This window comes from Pelodiscus sinensis, chromosome 10, assembly GCF_049634645.1.
Source record: "Pelodiscus sinensis isolate JC-2024 chromosome 10, ASM4963464v1, whole genome shotgun sequence".
NCBI classification, from domain to species: Eukaryota; Metazoa; Chordata; order Testudines; family Trionychidae; genus Pelodiscus; species Pelodiscus sinensis.
In genome coordinates this window covers 20,308,495-20,334,508 of record NC_134720.1, presented here as the reverse complement: position 1 = coordinate 20,334,508, position 26,014 = coordinate 20,308,495, and the positions used below count along the sequence as shown (strand labels likewise).

The window sequence follows — 26,014 nt, the reverse complement described above, 5'->3', positions numbered from 1 at the left end:
CCTAACCTGTTGTGGATGGAGTAATTATCCCTGTGGTAATGACTGCTTATGGAAGTGGCTGCCTGGCTGGCATGTCACTGAAGCCCCTGAGAATGGCAGAGCAGGAGGTCTCCACATGCTGTCCTTGCCTGCAGACATGGCTCCTGAAGCTCCCATTGATCAGTAATGGGGAACCGTGGCCAGTAGAAGCTGTGGGCTCAGTGCCTGTAGATGAGAGGCAGCGCATGGAGCTATTGCTGTTCATGCAGGCTGCTTTCAGGAGTGGTGCAGGGCGAGGGGAGGAGTAAGCCTGCCTCTTAACCCCACTGTTCCACCATCCGGAAGCAGTCTCAGTTAAATGGTGCCCAGCTGGAGTCTGCATCTTGAATCCCTGTTCCATCCCTGAACCCTCTCCTACACCCAGTCTCCTGCCCCAGACGTGAGTCCCCCTGCACTCAAACTCCTTCCTAGAGCTTGCATCCTGAACCCCCTCCTGGACCTGAATTTTCCTGCCCTGGGCTAAGCCTGAAGCCCCTTCCATGCTCTGAGCCCTTTGGCCCAAGACCAGCGCCTGCACTCCAGCCCCCTACCCAGCCTGGTGAAAGTGAATGAGGCTGAGGGAGGAAAGGAGATGGAGTGAACAGGGTGAGGTCTCTGAGAAGGGATGGAGCAGGGGTGGGGCCTCAGAAGGTGTGTGAAGGAAGCTGGGCAAGGGTATTTGGTTTTGAGGTAGAACTTACATCACACTTAAATTGAAAAAGTGATCTTTTTGTGGTTAAAAAGATTGAAGACCACAGAACTAGGTTACCTTAACGGTGAGGTTTACCAGTTCTGGTTAATCAGTAGGGGCTGGAGCAACTCAGGAGCGGGAACAGCATCAGCGTGTCCTCCCTGGGAGCAGGGACAGCAGCCCTTGCTGGCCTTGCTCCTGGAGAGGCGGCTTTGCTGCCGGCTCTGCAGTGTAAAGTTTATTTAAGCTTTACACATGCTGCTGTCTCTGCGGTATTACTGTTATTATTTTTAGTGGTTACACAGTTGCATTTTTTACCACATTTTTACATCCCTAGTATAAACCTACCTGAACCTCATGGTACTGGGACAGATAACTAACCTGTGCTGCAGCTGTAGTAAATGCTGCTATTTTTAGCATGCTAGCTCAGAGGTCAAGTTCCAGTTTGTGTATGTGATCTTGGAATCACACCTCTGTCTCATAGCGTTTACATATGCTTAAATAGAAGACTTAAAGGTGGATTGAAGGACTTCCTGTGCACTGCTTTTGATGTTAACGATGTCATTCACTGTTGAAAGAGAAACTCAAAAGCGTACTTGTTCCACGAGGCGTACAGCTAGTTTGGATTAGAAGCCTAATCTGAACTAGCTAGTCCGTGCCACGTGTAGCCGCGCGGCACGGAGTCCAAACTAGCCAGCATTTAAAAATGGCGCCGGCCAGCTTCATGCAAATGAAGCCCGGGAAATTCAAATCCCAGGCTTCATTTGCAAGTGCGGATGACTACATTACCCCTGCTAGTTCGAACTAGCGGGGTAGTGTAGACATACCCTCAGTGTTCAAAAAGAACCCTTTAAAGTGAATTAAAAAATTTAAATTTGTAAACATTTCAAAATTTTAGGTTAACTGCCTGTGCTAACTTTACACTATTAACTGCCTAAAGTTAACACAAGCTATTAACATACAATTTTAAACAGTTTTACTAATTTAAATCTTTTCCATTTCACCTTAAAGGCTTTTTAAAAAAACTTTTACAACAGGGTTTCCTAATCTGTTGCAAGAAAAACCTCTAAGCTTGCTAAACTGTTGTTGGGACACTTACATCTTTGTATGTAATGCAGCTAAGGCACCTTTTGTGTTGCATAAGAAAACTTAAAACCACTCCACAGATTTCCATACAGCATCTGTTAATTTACAGATTTGTGCAATAAATACTCCAAATTCCAGTTTTATTTGTTTTCAGATATCTTTTGAAATGTGTGTATTTTTAGACTTCTGTGGATTTTCCATTATTAACCATAAATATCAACAACATTTTTTAGGAGAATGGTGGTAGATTTTTGACATGACATTTTTAAAATTAAAAAAACCCCATACTTTGTCATTTTACTGCCAGCATATTGGCACCTAATTTGTTCCCCACCTGCCGATAGGAACTAGTAGTACTCACTTTGAGTCCTGAATTTTCATTATGTATTGTCATGAACATGAAAACTTACTATTAAATGTGCAAGTTTGACTCTTCTCCCCCTCTCTTCCCCAAATGTGATTTTTAATTTCCCAACAGTAAAAAGATGGAAAATAGTATGTGTGCTTATTACAGCCCTCATTTACAGTAACAATCTTCTCCTCAGAAAATCAATGTAATTCTTGGCTTTTAAGTTGATGGCTTCTATTTTTGAAAACCTGTTTGTTGGCTTTAAACAAAGCCTTGTTTTTTGTGGTGGTGTTTTTTCACACCAGTCTTTGCTATGTGGCTGCTTCTGCTTCTGAAGTAAAGTAATTACAGAAACATCACCAAAACTGTGCTTTGGTCATTTTCCAGATTTGTTCAAAGTCAAGGCAGATATTGTTAACTGTCTTGATTCATAAACTTTTAATGTGTATATAGAATAAGTGTTCCCCTTTAATCTGTCATCTGTATCTGATCTGCACTGAGTACCATGTTATCAATGTTAAACGTTAGAATGCTAAATAATCTGTTGATAAACTAAAGTTAATTACTCGCTGGCTTTAATTTTCTTTCTTTTTTTAGACCAAAGAAAGTTTACAGTATGCATTGGAGACACTCAATATGAATGGCTGCTCAGTGGAAGATCTAGGACTGGATTTCACATTACCTGGGTTTCCCAATATAGAGCTGAAAAAAGGGGGGAAAGATATACCTGTCACCATCCACAATTTAGAAGAATATCTCAGAGTACGTAAAAGTGAAGCTGTGATTTTTTTTTTTTTTAAGTCATCTAATTCTTCTATTTCATAGTTAGTTCAATGTTTATTTTCATATATATATTAATTGCTTTTTTCCATGTTGGTCATAATATTAGTAGTTTACACCTAGTTGCTTCTGTTTTTGTGAATATCGGGATAAGAAAACAGACTCCTAGTATTTGTGATTAGTATTATACAGCTTGATTGTAGAAACATCTGTTTCTTAAGGTTTCAATAAATGTATTTCCTGAGTGATTGCTCAGGTGCATTCCAATATGTGTGCATGGTCTGCGGAAAGCATTCAGCCTAGCAGTACCTGTAGGATTGGCTGTGGAGCCCCCTAGCATGGCGGCATTGTAGCAGTATATATGTGGCACAGCTGACCCACACCCTTTGAGTTCCTTCTTTATCGTTCGTTATGGTCACTGGAAAAGCTTTTTCAGTGTTCATTATAGTTATTTGTTACATTCTGTAGTTAGTTGAGTACATAGTATTGCTGTCCCGTCTCCCCTTTTCCCCCCCGCCACACACACACTTTAGCCCTGGTCTCGGGGCATGCTATACTCTCAAGGATTCAAAGCCTGCAAGAGCTGGGGCAAGTTTATTCCCAAGGAAGAAACTCTCACTCGTTCACTTAAGTGTCTGGGTGAGAGACACCAAAAGGACAAGTGTCCCATCTCTAGGAGATTTTATTACTGGACAAAGAAGGAGCAGGACCACTGGTTCAAGTTTCTCCTAAGAGAGGTGGCAATGCGGTCCTCAGCATCAGTAGTGAGAGGTGCCTTGGTTTCATTACATGATCTGGCACTGAAGGAATGCTCTGTCCATAGCCTTCCCTCCCCCCCACTCTCCCCCATGCAGGGTTGAGCGTGAGACACAGGTGCTAGCCAAGAGAAAGAAGACTGGCAGAGGCTGGTGGCCAGCTAAGGAACTGTAGAAGAGCCCTGGTGGGGCATGCCCAGTGCAAGGCCACCCACTTGTAGCCCGCCTCCTGTGACACCACCGGCACTGCCTTTGAACCCAGTGGTCATAGTCTCCCTGGACGGGAACTGGCTGTAAGAGGATATTGATCTTCTGTCAGCACCAGACATCTTTTGAGGCTGCAAGGAATCTCATTGAGATGATGTCCCACTCTCCTAAGCCATATCAAGCAGGAGTGACATGGGAGGACTGACTACATGCCTTGCAAAATAGCACTGAGATCAACACGGGTGGCAGAGACATTCTTGTCTTCGGCACCTCTGGCATCAACATCCAGCTCCTTGTTGATGTCCAAGCTGCTGGGTGGTACTGGTAGTGCCAGGCCCATTACCTCCAGTACAGATGACTGTAGCTCCATATGCTGTGAGACAGATGCTGGCAATGCCATTAAGGGTAGTACCAGCCCCTACAGCACCAGTGCTTGGAGCTCTGATGAAAACTCACTTGACCTTTGGCAGAGAGGCCACCAAAGAGGTTATCCCCTCAGCACAAGCCTTCCTCATCTAAGGCACAGGCTTCGGGAGATGTGCAGGCACCGGTGAAGTCTTGTACAGACAAACCCTGAAGGGCAGTGTCCACTAAAGACACATGCCCTGCTGTCTCAGTACCGAAACCAAAGAAGACCGCCACTGCAGTGCTGACACCGACAAACTGTACACAAACTGCCACATCATAGTGTGGCCAAGAGCTGAACAGAGCTGCCAATACAGACACTGACAAAGTTGGTACTGTCTCCAAGTACTGAACTTTCCCTGGTACCGACTATGTTGAGAGTACAGGGAGACATAGTACCACAACGACCACAGCCCTCCGCACCAGCAGTACCAACCTTTGCTCCACCAAGGCCACTGTCTATACACCAAGACCTGGCAGTAGTATCGGTACTGGGCACACTTGTTATTCGGTACTGACGCCACACCAACATTAGAGGGATCAAGCAAGCTTGCAACGCCATCAAGCTCAGCCCCTCCCTTTTCTAGTAACAGTGACAATTAGGAGATCACCTTCTCCCCACAATATTCTTCTCCAAAACCAACCACGCAGGTACAGCAGCAGCAACAGCTCCAGATGTGGCAACCTTTTCCATGACTCCTTCCCATTCCACTCCCACAACCTTGGCAGGGATAGGATCCATGGGGTTCCTTAAAGGCTCAAGCACCAATACCACAGTTGTCGGCGCCACCTAGACCTGAGTCCATGGTCTCCAGGCCACCAGCAGCTACAGGATCCAACATCAGAGAAGTTGGAAGATCTGGATGACTCTCAGGAGGAAGACACATTGTCTCCTTTACACATCTCCTCACCTTCTCAGGATGAGACGATAATGTCTCCTCCCCTAACAGCAGGGGACAACTTTACAAGAGCGTGGCAAATACCTCCTTAGTCGATGTTCCTGAGATTCAGCACAAATTGACCAGCATAGTACAGGCCTCGAAGCATTATGTTCCTGCTAAAAGGGCTGCATTTTTGTTCACCCACCCAGCACCAAATTTGTTGGTGGTTAATGCAGCCCACAATAGGGGTAAGCAAACACACAATACAAATCCATGCCTCATAACAAAGAATGGAAGAGACTGGACATTCTGGACAGGAAATCATAATCCTTTTTGCAGTCCTTGAGATAAGGATAGCAAACTGTGCAGTGCTGTTAGCAAAATGCACATACAGAAGCTCCACCTCGAGGCCTAGGTCTTCCAGGAATGAGTACAAAAGACCAGACCAGACCTGTTTGGAGGAAGTTTGCACTATAATCCTGAATTGTCGCAAACAGAGTACAAGAAGGACCTATTTACAGAAATGGTGCCATTTTTCTAAGTGGGCAAACCACAGAACGCTGCAGCACTGTTCCACACAACTCATGATGGTCCTAGAGTATCTTCTCTCATTAAAGAAACAGAACCTCTCCAACTCCTCAATAAAGGTCCACTTAGTGACTATTTCAGGTGAGCATGATAGTCACACTATATTCAAACATCCGACAACAAAGAAATTTTTAAAAGGTATTAATAATACCTTCCCCCAATAAAGCTGACCGTGCCACTTTGGGATCTCAACCTCAGCCGTAACACCTTAACCCACACTCAATTTGAGCCAATGGCAACATACTCTCTGACCCATCTTTCCAGAAAAGTTACTTTCTTACTAGCAATCACAACAGCAAGGAGGGTCAGCGAATTGGCCGCACTCATGGCAGATCTGCTATTTAAGACCTCCTACAAAGACAAAGTAGTGTTAAGGCCACATCCAAAATTTCTCCTAAAAATAGTTGCATACTTACACCTCAGTGAACCTGTATACTTACCCGTTTTCCACCAGAAGCTTCATCCTGATGCTAATGTGGCACAACTCCGCTCCTTGGATGTTCGACGGGTGATTACCTTTTACCTAGATGCTCTTCTAAACTGTTCATTTCCATAGCAGATCGCTCCAAAGGCCACGCAATCTCAAAACCGAGGCTCAAAATGGCTAAGAAACTATATTAAAGATTGCTATAATATCAATAAGGTGCCATTACCAACCCAATTGCGGGCATGCTCCACTAGAGCAATGGCCACCTCTATGGCCTTCCTACGTAACGTTTGTTGAGCAGCAACATGGACCTCTAAGCACACATTTACAAAGCAGTGTGCTATAGTCACTTATGCTTCACAGTGTACCGCATTTTAGGTGGTGGTCCTTGCCGCCATCCACTGGTCACGTCCGAAGCAGTTTCAAAAGTCACCAGAACTCATTATTTTGCTCACAGAGGATGGAAGGATTCCCTATTTCCTCTCAATGACTGTTCCACTGGCTCACCTTCTGTATAAGCGTGTGTTACGACTTAGTGAAGCTACTGTCCCCTCCAGTGACTGCTCACTCCACTAGAGCCCAGGCATCTTTGGCAGCTTTCCTCAAGAGTATTCTGATCCAGGCCATCTTCTGAGCAGTGACATGGTTGTCTATGCAGCCCTTCAGACATGTGCAACACACCTGTGATGGTGCAGCATTTGGCAGGGCAGTTTTTGCATCTGCCCCTAGATGACTTTTGACCCTTCTTCCAAGGGAGCTGTTGGTCAGGCACATATTGAAAAGCACATGAGCAATCTTTTGAAGAAAAAATGGTTACTTACCTTTTGTAACTGTTCTTTCAGATGTGGTGTTCATGGCTATTCCAAATCCCATCCACCTCCCCTCTGTCAAAATGAACTGGCAAGAAGGACTGATTGGGTGAGGAGCTGGCTGTGGCTTTTGTACAACGCCACAGCAGTGCCACGCCTAGGTATTGTTAGGGTAAAAATTTGTTGGAAAATGTGCATGCGTACACATATATGGAATGGAACGGAACATGGAATGGAACATGAGCAACACATTTCTAAGAATAACATTTACAAAAAGTAAGCAACCGTCCTTTTTTTGTATCCATGGAGTATGTGCTTATAAAAAGCATGACTTCTCACTGGGAGCTGTGGGTTCTCAGCAACTCTGAAAACAAAATCAGAAATTACTGGGCCAAGTGTTGAACTAGTAACGCAACACATTGCTACGTAAGATTATTGGCTTCTGCAAATACTTTGGGACTCTTCTACTGCAAGCCCAGATAGCCATGTGAAAGAAAATGATCTTCGGAGTCTTGCTTGAAGCACTTTCTCGTCTATGCTAGCAACTGGATTGATTAAAATAGCAATCGCATCCCTGTATGCATCAGAACTCACTTCCACAAAGCATTTCAGATGGTCACTGGCAATAGTAGTTAGAACACCCCCAATTTCCTGCTTCACAGAACCAAAATAAACTAATAAGCAGTATAAGAAATGCTCTGGTGATCAGTTTGCATTATTTGGGCAAGAGGGTGGGTAACACACTTAGAAAATTTAGTTCTTGAATTTCTGCCTGATCATGTAAGCAGTCAAGTTTTCAACTCCCATACATTGAGTGCTGTGTCGATACGTTTGCCACCACCAGTTTGTATGCATTCCATGCTTTGAGTTCAGATTCTTTGGACCAGCAGTGTCCCACTGAGGGTAGTGCTTATATCCTGAGTGACCTCGTGCTTCTTATTGAGGACACAGAGGGTGAAGCAATACCAACTGTCACTCAGTTCCTTCTCACTACCCATGACTCAGGACTTTGAGCCTCTTTGCTTGATGTGTTGTGTGGTCTTACCGCTCTGTAAATAGGTAGTTCAAGAATGATTCCATATATAATTTTGTGTGTGCCTTGGGTATAGATGTCAGAAAACATTTTCCCTCAGTAGTTAGCATTCATGTTGCTTAAGTGCCATTTGCTGTTGTGCACTACTGCATACAGATATAGCAGAATGAAACTGTCCTAAACTCTGCCACCCCCAGCTCCTCCTTACCACTAGTGATGTTTGTTACTGAATGTGCTGCCTTTGTAGGGATATCACAGTTTTATTTCCCTTAGTCTTTGTATCCACCTTGTTTATTTAATAGTGGTTAGATAGAGTATAGCTCATCTTGGTAGGTTTCAGCATTTTAGAGCCGTTGGACTAAATTTGATCACCTGGGCTATGTTTAGACTACACGGAAGGTTAGAAAGAGGATATGTAAATTATGTGGGAATTTGCATAGCTTCCGATCTCACTTTTTAAATATGAGGTTTACGCAGCTTTTCAAAAAGGGGAGGGGGTTGCCAAATAAGCTCTGTCCCGACTATTTTCCCATGGAATTTGCATATCCTCTTTCGAATCTTCCACGTGGTCTAGACAAGCCCCTGGACATGGAGCGGAACTGGAGCCATGCCTGGCTCTCCAAGGTTTAAGTCCTGTTGGTTGTGAGCCAGGTTGATGTTAGTCAGTGATCCATATCCCAGCTGCCTAAAATGTTTGGAATGCCACATGAGTGATGAGCAATGTTCTCTCTAAGCTGCGCCGCAGCACAGCCTCGCCTGGTCAGAGGCTATGGGCTCCATGCACGGAGCTGACTGACTGGGTGGGGCTGATTAATGACCTGTGAAGCTGTGCTGCTGCCCAGCTTAGAGGGAACACTGGTGACAAGTGTCCCATTCTGGAGGGTTTTAAACCTTGCACTAAAAAAATAGAGCAATGGGACTTTCTCCTTCTGGAGATGGCAGTTTGCTCTGCATCATAGCATTCATGTTCAGAGCATACTCCCAAGTGGTACCATCAGTACTGAGTACGTCTCCCAAGATGTCTTTAGCACCATGTTCAGTGTCTCTAATAACGAAGAGATGTAAATCTCATTCAGCGAGACCATTGGTGCTGAGGCCACCGGAAAGCAAGGACTCCAGGAGGGATCTGAAGGAAAGTGTCCTCCTCCCTCCCCCCAAGAGTTCCTCTGCTAAGAAGGGTTCATTGACTCCAGAATCTCTACCAAGGCAGTCAAGACTGGCTCCAAAAGTTGCTATACAAAGATATGAAACTCAAGACCCAATTTTGGTACTGATGATACTAGAAAACTCCTTGATCTTTTGGTACTGATGTTTCCTATTGTACAGGATGGGTTTTGGTTGGTAACAAAAACTAATTCCTACACTAGCTCCACAACAGTATGTGGTGCCCCAAGAGGCCAATATGTTTCCTGAGTAAGACTGGAACTAGCTGGTATCACTACCCCTGAGTTTGGCTTTACTGGTTTCCTGCCCCCACACATTCTTCTCCACTATTGTTGGACTTGGTTTCATCTTTATTGGATTTGTAAATGAGGTCTCTTGTATCCCATAGCAGAGGGAACGCCTACCCTGCATTAGTAGGGTTCATGGATGTAATAGCATTCTCACCACTAGTACATTGCCATGGGCCCACATCATCAGTAGTCTTTTTAGACATAGTTGGTTTGCCTTTTTTCGCCTTTTCTGTTGATTTTCTCAAGGGTGCATACGATCATGAGCACCACAGAAACATTACCAGATGCCCACAACTGATACCAAGCAGCTGCAGGTTACTCTGACAGTTCCACCACCATTAGAGGTAGACTAGTTTTTGCCTCAGTGACCTAGTGCATCATCTTGCTTAAGACCATATGAAGCTTTAAAGATGAGTGATTCACTACCACAAGAGATTTTAAAGGTTTATCAATGGCTTTGGTGTTAAATGTTCAAGTGGAAGAGATCTGTGAGAAGTCAAACAAGCCAGTGGACGTTAGCCTCTATGGGGCCTTCCAAAGTGGCATTACTGGCTGACAGAGCAATTGTGGAGACTCAATTCTTTGGCAGGCCCCTTCTTTTATATGGCTAAACGGGCAAGTGGGGAAATGCTAGTATCTTCTGAGGATTTAGAATAAAGCTACCCTCACCTCCCCCCAAGCTCTTTAGTGGTGGCAGCTATTGAAGAGCAGGTGAGCCAAGCTACTAAGTGGTGACACCACAGAAAGGTTGGTAGAGAATCCGAGGCTGCATTTGTTTGGATATGAGCCTATGATTTAGAATTGCTAACAGCAAGTTCTCCTAAGTTGCTACAACTTTCTCTTATGGGAAAACATCCTGAAATTTAAATACAAGGCTACTGGAGGACTCCAGGCAGGAGTTCATTGGATAGTAGAGGAGGGCAAGATATTTGATTGGATGCAGCAGCTCAGTCCAGGGTACCTCTCCTTTGAGGGGAATGAATGGTTATAAATGCAGTCCTGGATGACTGGCTGCTGAGAGGTTGGTCTGAATATTAAATAATTTCCAGCATAACAATCATTCATTCCTGCTTCAGTGCTCTGGGGCTGCTACTGATCTGTCTGAATCAGTTTTAAAGCCTCAAACTATTCTTTTTGATCAAAACCATTCTTGGATGCTATGGAAGCTGATGCATTTCTGCCCCAGGCAAGACACCAAACATGCTAAGACCTGATGTTGGATCCAAAAGCACATCCCATAACTTCAGTGCACACTGGTGTCTCAATTCTGGGGGTGGACAGACCATTGAACTTTTGTTTATAAGTTGCTTTTGTGTCGTTGCATCCAATGCTTTTGTTGTTCATGGATGCTTCATTCCTGGGTTGTGGGTAATACATCAAAATCCTACAAATTCAAGAGCTGTGGTCCTTCCAGGAGCTGAGGGCTCACGTAAATGTTAGAGTGCTATTTGTCTAACCTGTTTGACTTTCCATCCACATACTGTGAAGAAAAAAAGTCTAGTGTTCAATGGACAATATGGCAACTATGGACTGTGTAAACTGACAGGGAAAAGTGTGTTCACCCAAACTGTGCCAGAAGGCAATTGTACTTCAGATGTTCTCCATAACCAGCTCCATTAATCTCAAAACTGTTTACCACCCAAAAAGAGCAGAACATGTTGGCAAGTCGCTTGTGCTGGTCCTTCTTTGCTCACTACAAATGATCACTACACCTGCACATGAGTAGGTCCATCCAAACCAGCTGTGGGTGACTCTGAAGTGCACCTGTTTGCAACATAGAATGGCATCACTTGTGCTCCAGGCAGGTGGGGGGGGGGGTGATGTCACAGTCCAGGTTTTTTGAAAAATGCTTTTCTGTTATCACGGGCCAATGTCTTGCTGTGCTTGCCATTCTTCTGATATCATTATTACCTAGAACTCTGTTCGGTGCCAAGCAGAATCATGCTTGCCTTATACTCATAGCATCACCATGGCCTTGGCAACATTGGGTCTCAACCCTTCTAGCATAGTTAGTGAAACCTTGTCCATCTCTTCAATTCATTTCAGATCTGATTTCTCAGGACCATGGCCATCTTCTCCATCCCAGCCTATGGACCTTCCACTTGACCAAGTGGATTTATCATGGCTAATACTTGAGAATTACTTTGCTTGGAAGGTATTCAGGAAGTGCTTTCAAATGGCATAGAGCCTTCAATAGGAGTACTTACTTGGCCAAATGAAAACATTTTTCTATCTTGTCCCAATAGAAATGTTTCTCCAAGGCAGGCATCATTTTCAATTATCTATTGCACCTAAAACATCAAGGTCCAGCAGCTAAGCAATTATTTCTGCATTCCATTCTCCTGTGGATAATCACGTTTTTCTAACCCCATAACAATTAGATTTCAAAAGGGGTTGGGCATGAACCTGTTCACCTAAGAGATCTCAGCTTGGCATTAACAAAAGTAATTGAACCTCCCACAAGTTGGCCTCTGTTGAACTTCTCTCTTTGAAAATGGTGTTTCTGGCCATGAAACCTCAGCAGTCAGATTTGGCTGAATTGTAAGCCTTACTTTTAGAGCCTCTGTATATAGTTTTCCATAAGGATCATTTCCCTCCTGCACCTAAAATTCCTGACACAGATGGCTTGCGATTTCCACATTAATCAGGTAATTTATATAACATTTTACCCAAAGCCTCAGATGGTTCTAGATGAGTAGAAGCTTCATTTAGTGGCTGTGAAGAGATGATTAGTATTTTACTTGGACTGCACTAAGTCCTATAGATCCTCAGCAGATTTGCAGACTGCATGAAAGTTTAAATTGGTTTCTACTCAGAGGATTTCCTCTTATTTATTTGTGCTACAGACTAGTGAATGTCTTGCTGTCACCTAGAATACTGGCTCATTTAACAAGCAGCTTTAGTAGCTTTCCTAGCACAAGGACCTATTTAAGATATTTGCATAGCAGCAACCTGGTCATCTGTTCTCACAGTTGATGTTCATTACGCTATTTCCTTTGAATTCAGTAACTATGCCAGCTTTGGATTGGCTATTCTACAATTGCTGTTGGGGTAAACCCCGTCTTCATGTTAATCTATTTGTGAGTAACCAACAGTGGAATAGACACATGCAATCGCTTAGGGGCTGGGCTGTGCATGTGTCTGTAATCTACCTTTCTATAACTATTGCTTTTTGAGATGTTGCACATGTCCACCCCACAACCCATCCTACTTCCCTTCTCTATTGGAGTCTATCTGGCAAGGAGCTACCTTCCTCCTCTTCCCCTTCCTCCTCCCCCCCCCCCCCCCCCACACTTTCTGTAAAGTCCATTAAACCGTTAAACCTTGTGGGATAATGGGGAGCAAAATTATCATATGACGATGCATTATAAAATCAATCCATGCATGTCTAGCAAGAAAAATTATACAGTATTGTTGCCTAAAATCTGAAGGATTTCTATTTCAAACACCCCCAGAAGGCTACATTTCAACATAATACAGCTGATGGGTGGCTAGTGTTGGGCTGGTGAGAAGTGACAGAAGTGGGGCAATACTGTACAGCACCTACTTAATCAAGCTCAGGTTCACACATCTTTATATGGATACGTGGTTGTGTTGTGATTCTTTTACCAAGTTGTCATATCTTTTGTATAACTCCACTGTTGAATATTCACATATCTTGTCACATAGCCTATTCACTTACTGTGTTTTTTTTTTTAACAGCTGGTTATATTCTGGGCACTAAATGAAGGTGTTTCCAGACAATTTGACTCCTTCAGAGATGGATTTGAATCAGTCTTCCCTCTCAGTCATCTTCAGTACTTCTATCCTGAAGAGGTTGGTAGATGTCAATTTATAACTGATATCAATCTATTATGGGGCTAAGATTATAGATTAATATTAATCTAAATTCTTATCCCCATATTTAGCTACGAGCAGGTTATTGTTTAACTTTTACACAGGTGGAGTGATATATTCATGAAACGAAGATGATTCAATGAGTTTTATACTGCGTACTCGTGTTGTCATGTTGTGAGATTTCTGCATTTAACAGTAGTTCTAATTAGTGTTTTGGAGGTCAATTTAATATTCTTCTGTATCAAATTTAGTATATTAAAACTGTTTTTCTTGCCAAAGAAAGTAATCCAGCCTATATGCAAATTTCTGGATTAACATATTCCCGATATGTTGGAGGACACTCCAGGAATCAAGAAACCTCATAGGTAGTGGTGGTGGTTTTGGGAGCAATCACTGGTTGTAGACATGGACTCCCTATTGTGCTCACTTCTGTACAAATGTGGAACTAAGACCCTTTCCACAAAGCTTACATCTAAATACAAGAGAAGAGACAGCAGGTGATTATAGTTGGATGTGGTAGCAAAAGGATACGATGAGCATGATCCCCATGATAGGCAATGGTCACAGCATACCAGCTGTCTAATCATTTGTGAAGTCTTTAGTAGGTATCATGGGAATAGAGGGACTTGAACGGAAGCAGTGAGGTAGTTTTGTGTTGGTTCCAAGTGCTAGGGGTAACATGGGGGAGAGCACAAAAGTGCTTGTTTAAAAATTTAACTTGTAGATAACGGTGCCTGACACTGCTGATGGAGTGGAGGCAGGAGTTGACATTTTGAGCATACTGAGAGATGGTGTATGATTGTGAGAGGCTGCAAAGGGCATTGAAAGTAAAAAGAAGGAGCTTATTTTAATCCGCTGGAGAAGGAGGCACCCAGTTAAATCCACTTGAATTCTTAAAACAAAAAATTCCCACTATTAAGTACCCAAATGTCATTGAAATTCAGGCATGGCTAATTCCCATAGCCTGAGACTAAAGTTTGGACTGCTTCTAACTACAGGAAGAGATGGACCCCCTCCCTCCCACCTTCGTGACGCAGGAGATCTGAAGATGTCAGGATTTAATACATGAAGCTATTATTGGGCTAGGACTATTGAAGTCAAATAAGCTCTGTGTAGTATTGCACAAATTGGCTACTGTAACTTTCCTGAATGTTGTTCCAGCATGTACGGTATTCACTCATCATCAGCACTAGGACAAACCTGTTCTCTCTGCTTAAATCTGTAGTTGGATCAGCTCCTGTGTGGCAGTAAAACAGACACATGGGATGCAAAGACATTAATGGAATGCTGCAGGCCAGACCATGGTTATACACATGACAGGTAATATAGATTTGAAACTAGGAGATATGTTGAAATATATTAAGTACCTTTCCTAGTTGCTGTACGTGAAATGATGAAACACATCTTAGAGGTTTTTTTTGGAAGAAAATAGCTTTATAATTTACACTGTCTGTGTGAGAGACTTGGTGGTTAATGCTGTGATAGCTTTTATTCTTTTCTTTACAATACATACTTCTAAAAATAACTAACTGTTTTTTGTGTTTTTTCTTTTAGTCGAGCTGTGAAGTACCTGTTTGAAATTCTTAGTAGTTTTGATAGTGAGCAACAAAGATTATTTCTTCAATTTGTGACTGGTAGCCCTAGACTGCCAGTAGGAGGTGGGTTTATTTAATGGATATTGACATCATGTCTGCACTTGTGTGTATAAATCAACACTGCTAATGCGTTTCTAAATCATTCAAAACCATTTCTGTTCATTTCACTTCAATAGATGCCTACAGATCTGTTAACTGACATTTCAATTAAGAGAAGTCTGGGATGCTATAAGTTATTTTGGAATAGTTCAACTAAAATAATCTTTGACATTTGCATTAATAAGTGTCTTGAATTTAATAAAGATTTTAAGTTAATAATTTTACAAGCTAGACTATAGTAACAAGAAACCCTCGAGTTGCGACCGCCCGAGTTCTGACGACCTGCACTTACAACTATTTTTTTTTTAAAGTGCAGAAGGGGCCGAAACCCCCTGACTTGCGTCCTCAGCCCGCATTTATGACTGCACATGGCGCCTGTCATCAATGAGGGTTCAAGCTATGACGCCCCCGACTTGTGACACTTCGCCAGGAACCAATCACGTCACAAGTCGGGGGTCGTCTGCAATATGCAATATTTTATAGGTGCTATCATGCTGTATGACAAATAGTCTACTTTAAACAAATGTTCCTGGTTATATTGTGGACCACGAGATGACTTGTAATAAGTTATGGTAGGCCAAAATATAAAATAGCAGTGTATTTTTTCTTATAGGAAGCACAGTCACTAAAATTTCCTATTCAGAATATACACGTAGAAACATGGATTCTGAATCCTAATATGTAGAAGAGGGTATGAAAAGAGGATGCAGGTTTTTGAAGGAACAGGAATAAAAAGAAAAACTGAGAATATTTGATTTCTGTGTTTGAAATCTACCTCCTGTTAATGTGTTGCACGGAAGTATACTTGAAAAAAAATCAAAATAGTTATAGATAAAATACCTTTTGCCAGCTTTCTTAACTGCTTCATACAATAAACTTCCGATAATCCGTCACCTTTAGGACCCAGGGGGTGCCAGATTATCAAATATGCCGGACTATCGGAAGGGGGGGGGCTATGAGGGGTCTGGGGTGGGGCGGGATGCCACCCCAGACCCCTCATAACTCCCCCTTCCGATAGTCCAGCTCTGCCCCAGGTGTCCCCGATCCAGCCACTGCTGGTCAGTTTGAGCAGCGGCTGCATCAAGGAAGCCAGGCACAGAGCAGCTCCAATTGTCCGGCTGCCCAGAGCACTTCCAGGTTCCCGATGGTGCTTTGGCCCTACTTACATTCTTGAGTTTTCATGTATAGATTGCCACAGTGTACTAGTGCCAAAGGAACCAAAAAGTGAAATGGATTTGTCTAGTTTGATCACTTTAACTAAAAAGCAAAATTAGTTTGGCATAAATTGAAAGTACATCTAGCTTTTTATATTCAGTTTTAAGGTTGTGGTAATAGATGTGGAAAATAATCTTAAGCAAAGGTTGAAGAGTCATCACTTGGAATGCAAACTATGTTAAGTTAGCATCAGTTTAATAGTAATTTCAGCATTGTTTCTTGAAAAAAGCACTTTTCCTATTAGATTCAGACAAATACAGTGGACCTTTTCTCCTTCTTTCAGGCTTTCGAAGTTTGAATCCTCCACTGACAATTGTACGCAAGACATTTGAGTCTACAGAAAATCCAGATGACTTCTTGCCCTCAGTAATGACTTGTGTGAATTATCTCAAGTTGCCGGACTATTCAAGTATTGAGATAATGCGTGAAAAACTCTTGATAGCTGCAAGAGAAGGGCAGCAGTCATTCCATCTTTCCTGATCACAATGAAAAATGCAATGTCTGCCTGTTACAGCAAAGAGAAAATCATGATTCTTTTCTAAATGTATCACCTGAGTCAAGGAAACGTGTTACGCCTTCTTGTTGTAGAAAAACGCCTTGCAGATTATAAACAAAGACACTTGGTTGATATTCATTAAAGGCCCAATGGACTTAAAAGTGATCAGGCCCTAAAAAGTTGTTGTGACAAGGTTTCTTTAGCAAGTTCTTGTTTAAATTATCATTTATTTGATGAGTGAAGTTTTTAACTTGCTTTGCTGTGTGAAATTTAAAAAAGGGATGTTTTTCCAGGCTGGAACAATAAATGTCGCTGTGCAGTTTAATATTGGGCTGTGTGTATCCATCTAGCTAAGTCTGCAGTTTTTTCCTCCAAAGACAAGTTTTGTACATAAGTACAGAAATTAAAATACACCTGTATTTGACAAATCTAGTTTAGTAGCCTAGTTCTGTGTACCTTCACATGCCTCTGATTTTTTCCCTTCCTCTTGTATTGTCTGATGTGCAATTCACATGGCTCTTTTTTGTGTGCAACACTCAACAATTGTTACATTTTGGCTAGCATGGGCATTTATTGCTCCATGTTTTTCTCTCAAATTAAGATATAATTTAAATTTTACTGAATTAAAAATATATATTGTCAATATAATTCAGCCTTTGTAATTAGGTAGAGCTTAGTTTTAACGTAGTAGTAGGATATATTAGCTACAGTCTTTACCAGATAACACTCTAGAACTGTTTACACAGTGATTCAGGCAACAAAAACCTCTTCCAGAAACTAGGAAGAATTCCTTTCTTTTCTGTAGTTGAAAATTCAACAGATTGGGCTGGCCAGTATTTATTATTATAAGGCCAGAACATTTCAAATTGATGTATAGTTTTTTAAAAGACAAATTAGCAGTTTTATTCCCTGTTCAAGTAAGAAAAAAATTTCTTATTCTTGTCTTACGTTCAGATTTACTTTTGTAGCCTCCCTCTTTGCCCCCTACCCCCCAGTGCTAGCTTGGAACAAACAGTTCAGCCTTTGTCTTTTGACACAGATAAAGCACCTGTAAGCAATGCTCTGTCCAACTGTTTTATGTGCTGATTTCTCAAATCTGCAATAATTTACTTCATCAGGTTAATGTTTTTACCTGAATATAAATAAAAAAGTTTGCTTCACCTTTTTGTTCATAGTTTTCTACTGTATGCATAAGTTCAATTGTGTAAATTATTTCAACACAAGTAAATCATCTTATATCTCCTTTGTTAACTGCCCACATGTTGTGGATGATTTACTTTTAAAACAAGAGTTTGTAAGATCTGCTATTTAACTTAGATAATGTGGATAAAGAGGAAGGAAAGCTTTTCCTTTCTATGGGTTCAAAAACAGATGATTCCAAACATTCCTGAGATGCACATGCTATAGTTCATCTCTATGAAAATCTGATAAATAGCTAATTATTTTATTCAACTTTGAGAAATCAAAAATGAATTTTTCAGTGCACAGCAATTGTTGAAAACTCTGGTTAATCAGTTGAGATTTCCCCAAAATGAATATTTTTTTTATTTAGCTGAAGAACTTGTACTTTGAAAAAATGTATTTCAATACATGTAACTGACATTCTTTACAGTTAACATTCACAGAATTACATGTGGTTGCTCATACCAGGTGCCACAGAACTGTAATGCAAACTTGTCATGAGCAGTCGACTGTGAAATCATTGCACAAAGAATCTGATAACTGAGCAGTTTAACTATCATATTAAAAGTGAATGAAGGCGCTTCACACTGTACATATAATATTGGTAGAGCAGAATGTGGCAAAGATTTCATAAAAGTTAAAGGCAGTGTTTAAAATATGGACTGGTGTTTAAAATTGTTCTGAAAACTTGATCAAACTGAGCACAAAGATGCGTGTTTATAGTGTGTGGATAGCAACTTGTTCATTTTTTAAGGTTCTATATTTTAAAAAAACTGACTTGTGTAAAAAGCTAATATTTTGTATTAAAATATCATCTGTATTGATATTTTTTTACCCACGTTGTCTCCCTACAGAATCTGGCTTTCATTGACTTGAGGAGTTCTCAAATTTGTAAGAGCCATTGTATGATAGTTGAAAGTCCATTGCAGTCTGGTGCTGTGCAGTCTGGTGACTGTTCAATTGCCTATGTAAAAACAAGATGTTGGTGGTCTCGGTCCATGTGCTTGTGGATGAATGTTCACTTCACAAAATTAGTATCAGAGTTGAACATTGATATTTTAGTTGTCACTTTCAGACAGACAATGGATTGATTGGACTTCAAAACTGAACTGTAGATTTATTCCAGGACAGCATAAAGGCACATTGGCAGGGCAGCGTGGGGAAGTCTGCATGACCTGTCACTGTGCTGTATCTGTTTTGTGGATAAACTGAAGACCAGTTTCCATGACCTTTCACAAGCACTAAGTGTATCTCTAAAATTACTTCAGAGAATTATACGGTGGCAGATTATGCTTTGGGGTTAACTCTTCAGGAAAAAGTGGGTTGAAAAGGGGATAATTCACACTAGAATTTAATTTGGTGGATACGTCCTAATCTCTAAGGGATATTTGTCCATGTCATACAATTCAATACAAAAGGCAAACTGCTCAACAGTTAAACCCCTAGCCAGCATGGTTATAATTCAAGGAAAACGGTCTTTGCAATCTGAGAAACATGCAATCTTTTCTCCTGGCTCAATTGTACTGGTTTTATACATGTATAGCCCCCTGCCGTGCGCCCCTTATACTATGTGAATACTTTTATTCAAGCTATTTTTGACATTGTTTAAATCTCTTTTAAAGCAACAACCTAAACTGAAAAAGGCAGATTTATTCTTGTGTAAATTCCTATAGAGGATTTTACACCTGTAACTAGACCTCTTGTGTATGGTTTGTTTGTTTTTAATTAGCAGCTTAGGTTACACTGGGTAGACAAGGCCTTTGAAAACTTGTTCACCCTAGACTTATTCCTTGTTAAAGACATTAATCTGTCATATCCCTGATCTCTAAAAACCATTCAGCTTGTCATTTTTTATAATTAAACTTGCATTGAAGTTTATACAGATAACACACAAGTAAACATGTAAAAACATTTACCATTATGCATTACTTTTTACATGTTTACTTAACTGATTACATCTAAAGATTTTATTCACATGCAGATTGCCCACTTAAAATTTTAACTTCTTATCCTCATGGGTGTTCAATGCCTGCTTCAAAAATAAATTTAAAAACTCTGAGCTGTTCCACACTGGAAATTTTGCATCTGCATAGTTACATGAAAAAGTCACATGCCCATCAGACATGACTATGCCACATGACCCCCAGTGTAGACAGTGCTTCTGCTTAACCTAGCTATTGCCTCTTCCAGAAAGTGCACTGAGTACCTGCTTATTGGTATGCTTAGTGGTTAAATGTTTTACTATCTCTAGTGGATAAGGCGTAATGTTCTTTTGAGTAGCTCTTCACATTCCCATTTGAGTTCTGTGGCACTTTGTAGTAGCTTGGGTAGCAGGCTCTTCTAGAGGAGTCAACTAGAACACTCCTGCGCCCCTCCTTTCAGCATCCTGACACTGAGGGAGAGGCTGTAAAAAGGGCAGAATGCCTTCCCTCATTCCTCCCAACCATATGCCAAGATGGACGTGAATTCCTCCAGTCCTTTGAAGCTGAGAGTAGTTTTCTACAATGTTTAATTAGTGTTAACTTTTACAGTATGTCAGTAATAGTGTAGGTTTTCCTTGGCCCTGGGGAATGGTGGAATAAAAAAAGCTGGAAAAGCCTGGCATTTAAAAGGGTTTTTCTTGCTGCCCATCTTTGATAAGAGATGACCACATACAGTGCTTGAATAGTTTGGGAAAAGGTCACACTCCCGCTGGCAGTATTGATCTTCTTGACTTTCACTACAAGAGCCCACAACACTCCAACTTAAGGAAGCCCTCTTAGCTTGACTATCGAGATCTGTTCAGGCTTTGGTTCGAAGGTCTAAGGAGCCAGGCTCAGCCTCTGTGACATCCATCTGTACTGATCAACAGCCCGGCTCAAGGCCAGATTCCATTCCTGCAGCTCCCCAGTCAAGTTCTTGAGGCAGTACTTGCCCTAAGGCCTGTGTGGTTGGATCCCACTGTCCTGGTTCTGCAAAAGTTTTAAAAAAAGAGTTTAGCCATACTCACTAGTGCCATGCCTCAATGATCACACTGATGCCACCCATGTGGTGGCATCTGTGGGCCAGTGTCACTTCCAACTGCCTCTTCCACATCCTGGAAAAATATGTAAAATGGTGCCTTTCAATAAGGCCATCAGGTACTGCCAGCACCAGATGCTGTAGTGCTAAGGAAAAAGGGAGAGGAGCAAGATAGCCAATGTTAACAATGCCAGTTCCCATGCATCTGAGCTTTCTCTCTCTAGTTCTGGTCCTACCAGAATTGTTCTGAAGCAGAGCGCTACTTCAATTCCAGCTTCAGTAATGGAGATGAGCCCATGTGTACCTCCAGATCTTCTGCCTTTTCCTGACACAGTTCCTGTTTGGGAGAGTTCCATCACTGTGGCCTCCCAAGTCCACCCTTAGCTCCAGTATGTGCTCTGGATCTGGGTGTGATGTATGAGGTACGTAAAAGGAGGCAAATGACACTGGTTCCACAGTTCCCATTAGGAAGAGACCATTTCCTATTGCTGGTCTTCTCCTGGAACACCTTCTGATGCTCCATCAGGGCCCTCACAAAGAACTGGATCATTGCTACATACTTTCTTGGACCTGCACCCTCTCCAGAATGAGGATAGAGGAAAGCCTATAGCAAGGTTGGACCACTTTTTAGTTCTCCCACTCTTGGCATGTTCCTAACCTTCGCTGGTTAGGGGGACTAGTGGTTTTGGGTGTCTTATTAGGTATTACCTCAGGACCTCTTCAATTTCTCTCCTTGTGGATGGAGGGAAGACATTTTATCTGCAAAGAAGCCGAAAGTACAAATATCATTGATCTGATTCCCCTGGATCCATTTGGTGCTACAACTATAATTGATACCCTCTCTGAAGAGGATGACTGAGAGAACTCCTGTTTTTTAATAATGTCTAGGAGCTGATTTCAATCCTGATCAAGCATGAGATGTGCACAATGGAAGACTTCTGCAGCCTCTTAGAATGCTACGTATTTCCATACTTCGGTGACTCATATGGTGACTACTTTGAATCTGCTTGTAGTGCCAGGGGAGGAGACTTCCTACCTGATATTCAGTATTTAATTGCTTCCCATCCTGGATGGTTTGCTGCAATCAGCCAAATCTCTGTGGTCCTTACCCACCTCTTGCCATCCTGTTGTTAAAAAGGCAGATCAACTGTACCAGATCCCTCTGCAGATTTCTTGTTTCCAAAGGGTTCTGCTCCGCATGTTGGTATCAGGGTGGTGAATTATCTGGCCATGACCATCTCCATCCATGGAATATGGCATCTCAGACGATACCCCGGTGTATTAAGCATTATATTGCTGAGTATTACACGTTAGCAGAAGATTCTATACCTGCTTTGATTAGACATTCCCCAAGAACTGTGGTTAAATCCTGGCTCTAGCTAGCTGCTAAAATTGCAAAGCTGCAGCCACTCCTTTAGTACACATTATCCCTGAACAGTGCACTGGATTGGGCAGGATGTTGCTTTAATAGTCAACTGGTATTCTGTTCCCAGCTCCAGGTTAGTCGCAGCAGTGTTGATCAGTCTTTCCCATAAGTGGGAAAATATCAATTTTTATTCTGGCCTAGGGCTACAGCTTTTCAGGTTTCTTTAGAATTCTTTGTTTTCAGGTTTCTTCATGTGTATCCTCTGAAGGTGGGGGAGAGAGTATCAAAGCCTTGCTGAAGAAAGACCTGCTTTCTTACCATTCCATAAATACACTTTTTCCCAGGATAAAACCCTTTGTTCAGTTTTCCTGTCCTTATGGAAAAAATACTAGATTCAAGATGGATACCACCAGGAGGTGGCATGATTACTTGTCTTTTTAGGGCCAGCCACACTTTGGGCTTACTGCAAAAATAAAATCATTAATGGGTCATTAGTTTGAGGAGTACTGAGCTATTATGTTTGTAAAGTATCACTAATGGTTGCCATTAGCACATGTAGAACTTAAAAACAGATTCATGCTTCATATTTCTACCTTCACATACTAAAATGTGTACAAAAATAGGATGTACAGATTCAGCAGATGAGGACTTCAGAAATGTTACATGACCTGATTAGCAAACATATAGTCATGCATATTCATAAGCCAATTTTCATAAAGCAGGGGCGCTGTGACATTGTCATCCACATCAACCTGGAGCAGATTCACAAAGACAAGTATAAGGGTAAATACGTGCTTTCAAAGTATGTACCTGCACTCGTCCTTTGAGGATGTGATCAAGGAGGAATGGAAACCCCTGATGCATAAATCACCTAAGCAAGGATGCACTTAAATACTGTAAGTTATAATCCTAAAGTTAAAAATACTAAAGGACAATTCTGTGATCTCAGGCAAAATATGTAATTTCATTTGAAGGGATTTCTTTCCCCACAATTCAGGGAGGGGGCAGAAACCAAAGTCAGAAGAGATTCTGAGGCTCCCCCCCCCCCCCCCCCCCCATTAGTGTTAGCTACTACAGGCTTTACAAGAGTCAATGTCCAGGCTGGATGATCATAAGTCTGTGCAAGATCAGGACCAACCTGACTTAAGCGCTACCCTTAGGAAAACACCCCTCGCACTAGCCTTTTGAGACAGCAGTCTCAATGAATACAATTAGAGTCTCAGCCAGGGCTGTGACCGCTAGCTCAGCAGCCAAGGACTGTACCTGGTATACACAGTACACAAATCCTGTGCTCCTATTCCATCAACTTTCCTGTCTGGGGAAAAATGGTTGAGAGTGCGGTAAGCAGTACCTCTGAGAGGTTCCCATTCCTTCACACACAATGACTAGAATAGATAAGCTCCTTTCCTCTGTCTATCCACAATGTACCAGAAAGAAAACAGCAGATTCTCTAATGGAAAAGCCTGGAGCTAAAGGTCAGGCAGTAAAATGGACCTTGGTTGCACTGCCTGTAAGCAAATGTGACACTGCTGAAATCTGAAGGGAGGAGACAAAATTTCCTTCTCCGGAGAATATCCTCTGTTGGCTACCGACAAGGGGGTGAGAGAGGTACTGAGTTATGACTCTCTCCTAGATGATACAACCCTACTCCATCTCCCCTCTCCCCCATCTAAAACTAAGATATTAAATGGAAATAAGCCTGTTGGCATTCCTGTCCCCATGGGATTTCCTTAGGTTAGTGGACCTAGAAAATATGTATTTACACTCATCTGTTCTTCTGTACCACCATCACTACCGCCTACTTAAGACATGCGGACAGCACCCTACCACTACAAAACTGCCACTCAGCCTATTGTTTCCCCTTATGAACTTTACCAAGTTGCTGCTGGTAGTTCTAGGTCTCAGAGCACTCACCTCTATCCCCTTCTACATGATATTTTGATCAGCAATCCTACTGAAGCTGCTTCAAATATGTTTTGTCATAAACCCAAGAAAAGTTCCCTTATCCCTTCTACAAGGATGTGTTGTTCAGCTGGGAGTAGCTACAGTCTTACCAATTGCTAAACAAATCCCAGAAAATCCAGACCCTCATATTTCTACTGAGAAACATAAGGCCACCCATAGCTCAGTGTTTGCAGCTACTGGGCCTTCTGTTTCTGTATACAAACTGACAAATCCAGTCCAATGGGCTACCATAGTCTGACAGAAGTTAGATATACTGGTCCCTGGATGCACTATTTTCTTTTCCCTAAGTAACCAATGCAGGGGTTGCTGCAGCTCAGTCATGAAGAACCTGGGGTCAATTAAGAACTTGCCAGAAGCAGCAGGCTAATCAGAAAACCTGCAGCTCATTAAGGACCTTTTGGGGGCAGGGATGGGCAATAATTTTTGATGGGGGGGTCCACTCCAAGATTTTGGAAAGTGGTTGAGAGCTACACTCTATCATGATATTAATGGAGGAGGTGCAGGGTCTGGGATGCAGGTTGGGTGCAGAAGAAAGCTTAGAGTAAGGGACTGGGGTGCAGGAGGGAGACGGGATGAAGCAGGTGGTTGTGACCTAAGGCAGAGGACGGGAATACAGAGGTTTGGGATGTGACCTAGGGTAGGAGGGGATGGTGATCTGGGGCAGGTGATTGGAGTGCCAGATCTGGGAGGGGGTATGGATTTAAGAGGAGGACAGAGAATTTGGGTATGTTGGGAGGGTGGCAGAGAGTTGGGATAGGAAAGGGCTGCGGTGCCAGAAACAGGCGGTGGCCAAGAGACTTACTAGCCTGCCTGCCTGCCTGCAAAGCTTAAAATGTTTCCCAGCCTGCTTGTTTGCCTGGCCATGTGCTTCATGAATAACTGAGCCGAGGAATGAGGGTGTGATTCTTCTTAGCTGCCTGTTATTCTAACAAGCAGTTCCCATTGGCTGGTTTCTGCCAGTAATGGGCCAATGAGAATGTGCTGGGGTTGTGGCAGCTACTAAAACGTCCCCCTCCCTTCCAGTTTTAAAACAGAAATGGAGCCCTGCAGCCTCATTTCTGCAGGGCACAGGTGGCTGTGGGGCAAGCTGGGGAGCCTGCATGGGGCTCCCCGCTGCCTCCGTGGGCCGGATCCGGTGGGCTAGATTGGGCCCGTGGCCCATATTTTGCCCAGGCCTGAGCTAGGGCTAGTTTAAAAGTCTTCCCTTCAGGGGTGTTGGGATACCGAGGACTGGGAGTGAAGAGGGGCTGGGAAAGAGCAGAAGAATGTGGTCAGGTACTTGGAGGAGTTGATTGGGGAAGGGGCTCAGGGAAAAGCTGCAGCTCTGGTGGTGGAGGAATTGCTTCCTGATGCTGCTACATAAACAAGCAGATATGACAGAATATGACAGTTGCCACTGCAGGATTATTAATGAAAATGTTCTGTAGTGTACACCCTAAATTGAGGATGCTGCTGAGATATTCTGTCTTCTATATTGCGTGTTCCTTGCCCCCCCCCCCCCCCCAGTTGTTTTCAGCCATGTAAAATGTTACAATATTTGTTAGTCTAGAGCTAGGCACTGTGGCTGTGTCTACACTGGTGCGATCTAGCGCAAAAACTTGCTGGCTGTGTGTTCTTGCGCAAGGAAACTGACGTTCTAATGTATTAAATCAGGGCTTCTTGCACCAGAACTCTGACGCTCCCGCTCAGGAATAAGCCCTTTTGCACAACTGTTCTTGCGCAAGAGGCCAGTATGGACAGGCAACATGAATTTCTTGTGCAAGAAAGCCCTATGGT

The 26,014-nt window shown here is 42.5% G+C and overlaps 1 protein-coding gene across 6 annotated transcripts in view; it reads left to right on the top strand.

Annotated features, from left to right (window-relative positions):
* Nucleotides 1-18,733, top strand: part of TRIP12 (thyroid hormone receptor interactor 12) — a 173,555-nt gene extending 154,822 nt beyond the window's left edge. For all 6 annotated transcript variants that reach the window (XM_075937630.1, XM_075937629.1, XM_075937628.1 and 3 more), the window contains 5 exons: nucleotides 2,742-2,906; nucleotides 13,186-13,299; nucleotides 14,546-14,640; nucleotides 14,875-14,978; nucleotides 16,513-18,733. In XM_075937630.1, coding sequence (XP_075793745.1) covers nucleotides 2,742-2,906; nucleotides 13,186-13,299; nucleotides 14,546-14,640; nucleotides 14,875-14,978; nucleotides 16,513-16,709 — 675 coding nt within the window. In that variant the 3' untranslated portion in view covers nucleotides 16,710-18,733. The remainder of the gene's footprint in view (nucleotides 1-2,741; nucleotides 2,907-13,185; nucleotides 13,300-14,545; nucleotides 14,641-14,874; nucleotides 14,979-16,512) is intronic.
* The last annotated feature ends 7,281 nt before the right edge of the window (nucleotides 18,734-26,014 follow it).